Here is a 9,677-nt window from a genome sequence, read left to right on the forward strand (position 1 = left end):
TTAGACAATTACATTATCACGTACTTATAAGGAGTATGGATAAGTTTATAAGAAAGAGTATGGAATTAAGCTATACCAACAGATTGATTGATGATGGGGAATAAAAATTATAAGCAGAGAAAACTACATATTCAAGGTAACATGAATATTTTGATGTATCAAATTATCAACCCGACCAATTCGTATGATTTAAGTTGGGTTGGATTACACTTTTGTTTAAATTAAATTGTTAAAATGTCTTCGATCTAATTAACCTAACCCTAAACACCCCTACCTGATTCAGTAAATAAGATCCATCATATAAATTTTTACGTAGGAGATTATAAATTTTATCGGTTCAAGTTAACCCCTTTTACTTTACACTAGTGCCATTTCAGCCCCTATATTTTTTGGAGCCAATTTGGTCATCGATCGTCATCCATGACCATGATGGTGATAGGTGGTTGACAATAAAAGTCAAACACACGCGTTCCCTGAATAACAAATGGAAACCCAAATGGCGGATTCATACTTGGCTTCAGTTGACGTATTTATACCCACAACGGAACCTGTTCCATGTTCGTCCTCCATTCAACAACTTTCAAGTCCAGAAGTTTCGAGGTCAGTGTTTTGACAAAGGTATCATCATCAGATTTTTTTTTAAAAATCTTCACAGTAATCGATTAAATATATGAGCTTCATGATCAGATGATAACCTTTATTGTTCAATTTTGATGGCTTACTGAAAACGTTGATTCTTCGTTTGAAATGTGTGAAAATGCAAAGCGGGTGGAATCGTTTTTATGTCAATATGTTTGGGTGGGGAAACTTTTAGACGAAGCATAAAAAAGACAGTTGCAATTTCGTCTTCAACTCGCTCTAATTGTTCCTAATTTAGTGTATTGACGAAGAACCGCTTGATGAAACTTCAGTTTAGGGGAAATTTGTAATGAAATTGAGACGTTAAACTATATGACAACTACTATGAATACAAAATTATTGGTATTTTGTGGCTCGATCTATATTAAACCATAAATTTGGTATCGAACTAGGTTTGAATTCAGCAAGTCTATGATCATCATTTTGGAAAGAAGTCGGTGCTTGATTTGCTACTTGGTATTTTCATGATCAAATTGTGTGATATATCAGTTGTCCATGAGCTAATCTATGATCTATCTCGATATTCTACTCGATTTGAATTGTTACAATACAATCCCTATAAATGTTCTAACAATCACCATGAGTTCATGATGCAATTATCAAGTGTAAATCGACAAGACATATGTGAAAACTATGAAATAGATATAGAAAAATGAATTGGTAATAAATCATGCAAATGATCGATAATATCATGTCCAGAAATACTGCAGATACACCAAGTTAATGGCTCAATCAGCAAGTAATGCCGGGAAGAAGCTCATCAAAATTGATGTGACTTCAGATAGTGTGTGTCCATGGTGTTTTGTGGGCAAAAAGAATCTAGACAAAGCTGTAGCTTTATCAAAAGATCAATACAATTTTGAGGTTCCAATTCTCTCCCTTCTTCCCGGCTTGAAGCTTTGTTGTTCTGTTTTATTTCAGTCTTCTGTTTCTGCAGATTAAATGGCACCCATTTTTACTGAACCCTTCTGCCCCTAAAGAAGGGATTAACAAGAAAGATTACTACAGAAGCAAGTTTGGTTCTCGGGCTGATCAAATGCATGCTCGTATGTCTGAGGTAGCTCGCTTTACTTTCATCTATTCGCTTTTTAGTTTTTGATCTCTGGGGTGTTTGTAATCAACACTATAGAAATGCAGGTTTTTAAGGGACATGGATTGGAATACGACTTGTCAGGCCTCACGTAAGTTGATTTTTTACTTTTTTTAGATGTCGGCTCGTGCTTATAAGCCAATTCCTTTGTCGCCCACAACATTCTTAAACTATAAAGACTGGCTGCAAAATCTGCATCTGAATAGCCTATTGGCTTAAAATTTGAATCTTTAAGACACCAAGTTGGGTGCTCCTTTGGGATGCCTAAAGATCCTTTTGACAGTTGTCAGGTTACACCACCTAGAATTGATTTACTTCAAGAAACTCACTAATGGTGATTCTGGTAATCAGGGGAAGTTCCCTGGACAGCCACAGGCTCATACTTTTTGCTGGAAAACAAGGGTCTGATAAGCAGCATACTCTTGTGGAAGAGCTCTTCAATGGGTACTTCACACAGGGGAAGTTTATAGGCGACAGGTATGTTCAATTGAGCTTTTTCCCTTTGGGATCGTATTTTTCAATGCTCATTATACGAAAAAGATGGATTATTTTTTAAAAGGAATGTGTACCAAATTGACAGACAAATCTGAATCCAGGGACTTTCTTCTGGAATCTGCAAGGAAAGTTGGGTTAGAAGGAGCAGCTGAGTTTCTTGATGATCCAAACAACGGACTTCAGGAGGTACGCGTATGCTTCCTCAACTTTATGAAAATTAGAAGCAGATAACGAACTTAATGGTGTTGTTATTAATTCTTTGAAGGTAAACGAAGAACTTGGGAAATACTCGACCAACATTTCGGGTGTCCCTCACTACGTGGTAGGGCTATATTGGGAAATTATTTACTGCAACTTTCGGTTGAATTACAGGCTAACTCAATGGGGGTTTTATCGCAGATTAATGGAATGCATCAGCTGAGCGGTGGCCAACCCGCAGAAGTATTCCTCAGAGCTTTTCAAGTGGTTGCAAATTGAGCGATTTCATCTAGAAATTACTACTTATAGAAGTGTACTTGAGTTGTTCTTATACGTTAAATACATATATTATGTGTGTCTAATAATATATCACTCTCCCCTTGAGTGTTGTCTGATTTGTTTTTATACATTGGTGTATAGCATCTTTCTGGAGCCTGCAAACTTGGAATAAATTTCTGCTTCTACTACTCTTGATCTGGATAAGTCAGCACCTTAACAAACACCACCTTATTCATTTTGGAACACCATGCAAATGAACAAAAAACAGATAAAAATGAACATAAGAGCTTTCCCCTGTAATGAGCATCTATTTTCTGTATGAATCCAAGAATTTTCCTCAATTGTTGGAACATCTCTGAAGGGAACATGAGAAATTATAACCAGTAAAAATCAATATTTATCACAAGAAAATGCAGCTTGTGATGGAGCTTATATCGACCAATTTTCCGTTTTTTTTACATGATAACAGTGGATATTCACAAAGAATTTACAAGCTGTTTTCTTGGTTTCTTTTGCCGTCTTGAATTCTTTTTGGGTCTCATTCACAGCAGAAACACCTTCGGGTTAAGCCTCAACAGCCTCGTCAAATGCCATCACCTACAAGAGTCAAAACATCCAAAATTGTTGTCATGAGACCACCACCATGCTAAAGCAAAACTAAGCAAACTGAAATATTCATTGGTCTAAAGGGAGTCTAATCTGATGGGTATGAATCCCATTTATTTTAATAGACCTTGTTAGGTCTGAGGAGGGAAGTCTTTTACGCAGCCTTTCTTTTACATTTTGTGAAAGGGGTTGTTTCCATGACTTCTGGTCAGGAAGGATTAAGGAACCTTACTTTTTTTTAGGTATATAATATTTATGTACAGAAAAACTCACACACACTCGTCACCTTTGGTGAGCCTTGAACCCTTGACCTCCAGAGAGGCCGAGCTCTACTAGTAACCTGGGTACTGCAGGGCCAACGACCCGTTGGTAAGGAACCTTACTTTCTTGCCATCATATTTATGTTCAAGGCACAGATTATCATCTTCTCAGGTTATGCTAAAATGTGACATTATATGTTCCATGGCACTTTTTTAAAGTATCGAGAAATGTGGGATATCATGCTAATCAGCACAAGCCCCCAATGCCCAAAGGCAATAAAAGAAGCATATTTCATTTTCACATGGATAAAGTTTTGAAAGGAGCTGATGTATGAAAGAATTAAGTAATGTTGTGGGTCTCATCTATATGATGGGAGAAAATAAATGTACATGTGATTGTGGGTTCCATTTACTTGATATTGTAGGGAACTAATAAAATGCGTGTAAATGAATATAACATAGGTCCCTTTGTAGTCATAAGGTGATATGAGTGAAAGCCAGCAGATGAACACACATTATGAAACCTTACCTTGCCACAAACTGGGCAGCTTTCACTTCTTTCCATCCACTCATATATGCAACCAAGGTGAAAATGATGTGCACACTTCGTAACTATCTTAGGATTTTCTGTAGTATATTCTGCAAACAGAAAATGATGACAATCAATGCCCCAAAGTGTTGATCTATCGTATGAGATCCACTATGTGTAACTATCAAGAATCTTGACTAGTGCAGGATGGTGATAATTTGCAGTTAGTGATCCCAGTTCAAGACTGTCAATTGACATGAAAGCCCGGGAATTGCTTTTAGTTTTGAATGAAATGACCAATGAAAACAATTAGTCCCTCCATTTCACGAAAACGAAAGTGTTAAGACTATTAGTCAAATGTCATAAATACCCTGCAATAATATGGAAATCTGGTAGACCGTTACAAAAAAAAATGTTGCAATCTTCATGGGAAATAAGGAGTGACCAATGAAGCATATTCATGGTCCAAATCACAAGATTGTTCAAAAGTTCAAAAATAGAAGTGTACATGGAGCGAACTTATTGATATTAGAAGTATGAGGGCATAACTGTTAAAGTAATTATAGGCAAAGAGAACTCAACAGATAGCAACATTTTAAAATTTACCTTCAAGACATGTTGGACAAACATCTTCATCTTCTGATGAAGAAAATATATGTGCAAATCCAGTTGTCTCTTTTGGGGTTGAAAGCTTCAGAGACGCCTTTATCTGTGAGCCTTTTGTTCCATCTTCACAGGTTGAGCTATTCCATTTGTTTCCGGCACATAAAGGATCTGTATCAGTATCACTATCACTTCCTCTTAATGGTTCACCTTCCTCCTGTGAGCGACTTGAACCTTTCTCCCTTCTTGAGACCAGTCCATCTCTTTGAAGACGAATATACCTAGGATCAACATCATAAGGCAAGGGTCTTGGAGGAGAACGATACACCCCAGATAGAGAGTTGTCAAGTGAGGCTGAGGAACTAAAAGATGTTGTCCCTTGAATGGATGAAGGGCTCGGAAGCCTGGCATGTTCTTCCCCTCTTTGAAATAACGATGTGTACTATTCAAAGAAAAGCATAGAACAAGTTGTAATTATCTTCATCGGTATTAAAGAAAAGCTAATTTATCAGCAAAAGTCTTAAAGAATAATATGAATATAAGAGCATGTTTTCTCTCCAACATCTTCAATGTATTCATTCAACCTCTTTGAATCATCTGAACTAACATGGTATCAGAGCCAAGGTCTAGCACCTTAGGGACTAACACTCCTGGGACAATTTGTGCCCTTCTAGCCTCCATTGGAGTGGGTGTATTGGAGTCCCACATCGGCTGGACTTATACCATTTTTCTTCAGTGTATGTTGGAAGTTGGAACCCCCTTCTCTCCTCAAGGGCTCTTTTGAAGAGTAATCTAATTGTGTTCCACATATTCTCGAAATATAATTTTCTTCATGTGTATTATAGAAAACCTAATCAATCAGCAAAACTCTTCAAGAATGATATGAATTATGATGAGTTGCAAAATGAAATTCGAGTGATTGAAGTTACATCAAAACTACATGCATTGCTCTTTAAATCACAAGAATGCATAGAAAGAAAATCAAGAAACATTAGACGACTACTAAGAGCATACCATATATAAGAAATTCTGAAGAAAGCATCGAAGACAAATGCAGTTCCGGTATATCGAACTGTTGGGATTAACATAATCTTCACACTCATCACGCAAGCAGCAACAAACAGCACCCATAACGATGACCTTAATTCAACTGAATCGTTATGTAACCCTGTACCAGATGCACTAGGAGTATACCCAAAAGTATAAGAGAGGGCTGAATCGCTTATGTAACCCTGTACCAAATGCACTAGGAGTATACCCAAAAAATATAAGAGAGGGCTGAATCGCTTATGTAACCCTGTACCAAATGCACTAGGAGTACACCCAAAAATATAAGAGAGGACTTGAGGCTCGCAGAAATTTCAATGGCTCTGCGAACCAGATAGACCCTCTCTATCTGTCCAATTCACCTCTGTATCTACTCTTTAATACTTCAGGTGGGTACTGAATCAAATGTCCTTAACCACCTGAAATAGAGCATGTACACATTCAGCAAAAACTGTTTCTTTTAAGCAAACATACTCAACATTGCAAAATGAAGCAACAAGAATCAGAACATGTTATTAGTTACATAATTAGCAGTAAATCAACATGGTAATCCCAGCTTATGATTCCTTTAGAAAATTAAAACCATGCTGTTTACAATCATAAAACCCTAAAATCAGAGATGAAAAATAAGCATGGTTTTTTGTGCGATCAAGGGGGCGGCAGACGGAACAGTGGAGTTGATAGAACCACAAAGCAAGCAGGTCAAGAAATTATAAAAAAAAAATGACCTCAATTCCCTAAAAGACTTTACCCAGGTTGTGTATGAAACAAGTAACTTATTTCAAACCAAAAGTCAATTATAAATGAACGGATTTTCAATTGTATTCAAAGTCGTGCAATCAAATTCAAGAATCAAACGAACCCCTACCCAGATTGTGAATTCTTCAACAACCCATGAAAATCATAAAACCCAATTCGAATCAATCAATTCACAGCGATCAACAGCATCAGAAATCGGCAACGATGAGGGATGATGGAAGAACCAAGAGATTAGGGTACCTTAAGACAGTGGGAGGGGTTGATGATTATGTTTGCAAAGATGGACAGAATACCTGAAAATTTGAAGTTTGATGTTTGAGATTCTGTTGTTTATTTATCATACGGGAAATTCTGGGAGTATTTTTGTTGGATTTTTCGGCGAGAACACGCGGTCTTCTTGTTCATGGTGGGTGGCAAGTTATAATTGAGAAAGTATGGGTCATTTTGTGTTAATTTTGTAAAATATGGTTTCAAATATTGCAATTACACCCTCGAAAAATACGAATATCACCGCTCCAAGTCCCTGTAATAAATCACATCTTAAAATATATAATACTCAATAATATTTTAATATTTTATGAATTACTTTCCAAAATACCATTTTTGTTACGAATAAAAATAATATTAAAATTAAGTAGTTTTTATATGCATCTTTATTAAAAAAATGTACTTAACCCCAAAAATATAATAAAATATAATTTAGTAAATATACAATCATATAACCCCTAAAACCAGCTAATTTGTTATGTATTTATTTTATAATATAAATTTTATTATTTATAGTACAGGGATCTTTTTAATCTTTTTAGATCGTGACATCCCTAATAAACAGTGTATTTATGTGTTATTTCATATGAATTTTTTTATATATGGCTATAATCTATTTTTTTTTTTACAAAAGATTAGCATATATTTGTTTCACATATAACTCGGTTCATAATGTGAACTTTTTTATATGTTTTGTGAAACAAGATGTATAAATTAAAAGGTTTTACAATGTGAATTGAATACATATGAACTAGACATGTTGTAAAACAAATATATGTTAATCAATACATTAACTACTATATTTTGTTAACTAGTGTATTTTCGTCTCTTTCATATATTGATATTACATTCCTTATACATATCATTTGCTTAATTATCAAATTTCTTAATTATCTCATATACTTTGTTTAAACTTTCTTAATTATCTTATTCACTTTCTGGTTTCACCTATGAACTTTGGTAAAAAGAAATTGAACAATCAATGTTCATACACGAAACAACATTATGGACTTTGAACAAAAACCATTGTTTCACTACGAACTTTAAACAAAAATTATTATTTCGTTTATGAACTTTTTGGTTTCACGTGTGAACATCGATGAATTTTTTTTGAAACAATTGAAGTTCATATATGAAACAACACTATGAACTTTAAACAAACACTATATGAAACATAATTATATTCCAAAAAAAAAACATCTTGTTTCAAAATTGCCTTCCATTTAATTCAAAAAAACTTTTCATTTGTCATTGTTTTATAACTTCTCATTTGATCATAACCGTTGATAAAAAATGAACAATTCAAATGAGTTTGTAAAGCTAAAACTATTTATTTGATTAATAAATGACTATGTGTGTGTGTGTATGTATGTATGTATGTATGTATGTAGACAAATAATCGTGTGAGAATAAAAGTTAAGTTGATAAGTGAAATAATAGATCTAGACACTTAATCATTTTTTATCTCACAACCACCCCATCAATTGTGCTTATTACGTAAACTGGTTTGGTCCATCTCGACGTTGCATTCGTGTTGATCTTCACTTAGAATTGATCAAATGATGAAAATATCTTTTCTTACCCTTCTCATCAAACTTTCGTTATCACTGGAACTCAATTATATATATATATATATATATATATAGGCAGGTTCAAATRAAAACCATGTCATTCTAAAAAACCGTGTAAACCAAAATTGACCAATAGGAAAATTTCATTCTTTTTAATTAAATTTAATCAATAAGGTCATTTTGGTCATTTTCATTATTTTTTTCATAAATAAGGAAGTTATTAAGGAATATTAAATAAAGAAATTTAATAATGGAAATTATATAAATGGAATGATTTAAAGATTTTAATATTTTATAATATTAAAATTTGATTTTTTTTTATTTAATGAAGCTGGAAACATTCATGAAGATTTTATCTTGTTATGTAATGAATAAATGATTTGAGGTTCATTGTATAAAAAATTACCGGTTATGAACCTGTTTCATATGAAAAGGTTTTAAAATGAAAAGGTTTCATATTACAATAGCATAATATATTAATGTTCATATGAAAAGGTTTTAAAATGAAAAGGTTTCATATTACCATAGCATAATATATTAATGTTCATATGAAAAGGTTTCATTACGAAGAAACAGTTGCATATTATATTAAATGCATAATGAAAAGGTTTCATCATAATGAAACGGATTCATAATATATTTCATTTTTTATGCAATTAATGTTCATATCAGAAGGTTTCATTATAAAATGTTTTATTTGCTTCTTTTATTTATATTGTACATGTTCATGTACTTCCAGGTCATGATGATGAAACATATTCATGTTCAAGTTTTAATGTATATTCATGTTTGGGTTAGTGAAAATGAAACGGGTTCATGATGTAATTGACCGGTTAATCATTAACCGCTTTAAAACTTGAAAAATGATGGTGGAGGTGAATGGTTTAATAGATGAAATGGGTGCATAATATATTTTATTCTCTATGCAATTAATGTTCATATGAGACGGTTTCATTAATATATGGTTTATTGGCTTTTTTTATTCATGATGAAACATGTTCATGCACTCGTTTCATGGTGATCCATGTTGTATTGTGTGTGATGATGATCCGTTTATTCGGATACTTGACAATGAAACGAGTTCATTTACAATTGGTTAATGATTGTTGAACTCGTTTCATGGCCAACCACGTTGTAGAATTACGTAGGGGGTCCATTCARTGGATRTAACGTGTTAATGATAATGAAACGGGTTCATAATGTAATTGAACAGTTAGTCATGAACCGCTTTAAGACATGAACAATGATGCTGTAGGTGAATGGTTAAGTTGATGAAATGGTAAATGAAACAGGTGCATAGACAAAATCGATTCATCATTGCAAAAAATGGATGA

General features: G+C 33.8%; 2 protein-coding genes across 8 annotated transcripts; one reads left to right on the forward strand and one right to left on the reverse strand.

Moving 5' to 3' along the window:
• Window positions 1-507: 507 nt before the first annotated feature.
• LOC112515579 (uncharacterized protein YwbO) lies at window positions 508-2,889 on the forward strand. Of its 3 annotated transcripts, none has more exons than XM_025122477.1 (8): window positions 508-618; window positions 1,339-1,503; window positions 1,577-1,696; window positions 1,777-1,820; window positions 2,081-2,206; window positions 2,326-2,410; window positions 2,490-2,546; window positions 2,624-2,889. In XM_025122477.1, exons 1-8 carry the CDS (start codon window positions 556-558, stop codon window positions 2,699-2,701), a joined length of 738 nt encoding a protein of 245 aa, XP_024978245.1. In that variant the 5' UTR covers window positions 508-555; the 3' UTR covers window positions 2,702-2,889. The 3 variants fall into 3 exon arrangements, with proteins under 3 accessions (XP_024978245.1, XP_024978260.1, XP_024978252.1); XM_025122492.1 differs by having other exon boundaries at window positions 509-618; window positions 1,350-1,503; XM_025122484.1 differs by having other exon boundaries at window positions 525-600.
• A 100-nt stretch (window positions 2,890-2,989) lies between these two features.
• LOC112525419 (E3 ubiquitin-protein ligase At3g02290) lies at window positions 2,990-6,891 on the reverse strand. 5 transcript variants are annotated; one of them, XM_025135562.1, is made up of 5 exons: window positions 6,746-6,891; window positions 5,714-6,165; window positions 4,703-5,141; window positions 4,097-4,206; window positions 2,990-3,298 (listed from the first exon to the last, which is right to left on the reverse strand). In XM_025135562.1, exons 2-5 carry the CDS (start codon window positions 5,828-5,830, stop codon window positions 3,266-3,268), a joined length of 699 nt encoding a protein of 232 aa, XP_024991330.1. In that variant the 5' UTR covers window positions 5,831-6,165; window positions 6,746-6,891; the 3' UTR covers window positions 2,990-3,265. The 5 variants fall into 5 exon arrangements, with proteins under 5 accessions (XP_024991330.1, XP_024991315.1, XP_024991345.1 ...); XM_025135547.1 differs by having other exon boundaries at window positions 6,615-6,891; XM_025135577.1 differs by having other exon boundaries at window positions 5,714-5,881; window positions 6,799-6,887.
• Between the last annotated feature and the right edge of the window lie 2,786 nt (window positions 6,892-9,677).

This window comes from Cynara cardunculus (genome assembly GCF_001531365.2).
Source record: "Cynara cardunculus var. scolymus isolate 2C chromosome LG 1, CcrdV1, whole genome shotgun sequence".
In the NCBI taxonomy this organism is placed as follows: domain Eukaryota; kingdom Viridiplantae; phylum Streptophyta; class Magnoliopsida; order Asterales; family Asteraceae; genus Cynara; species Cynara cardunculus.

What these genes read in the sequence shown, in the direction of transcription:
- LOC112525419 (XM_025135562.1), bottom strand. Translation starts at nt 5,830, where the DNA reads ATGGGTGCTGTTTGTTGCTGCTTGCGTGATGAGTGTGAAGATTATGTT. An exon ending in TTCAGAATTTCTTATATATG is followed by an intron (nt 5,142 to 5,713) that starts GTATGCTCTTAG and finishes TTCTTTGAATAG; the next exon opens with TACACATCGTTATTTCAAAG. An exon ending in GCTGCCCAGTTTGTGGCAAG is followed by an intron (nt 3,299 to 4,096) that starts GTAAGGTTTCAT and finishes TGACTCTTGTAG; the next exon opens with GTGATGGCATTTGACGAGGC.
- LOC112515579 (XM_025122477.1), top strand. Translation starts at nt 556, where the DNA reads ATGTTCGTCCTCCATTCAACAACTTTCAAGTCCAGAAGTTTCGAGGTC. An exon ending in AGGTCAGTGTTTTGACAAAG is followed by an intron (nt 619 to 1,338) that starts GTATCATCATCA and finishes TATCATGTCCAG; the next exon opens with AAATACTGCAGATACACCAA. An exon ending in CGGGTGTCCCTCACTACGTG is followed by an intron (nt 2,547 to 2,623) that starts GTAGGGCTATAT and finishes GTTTTATCGCAG; the next exon opens with ATTAATGGAATGCATCAGCT.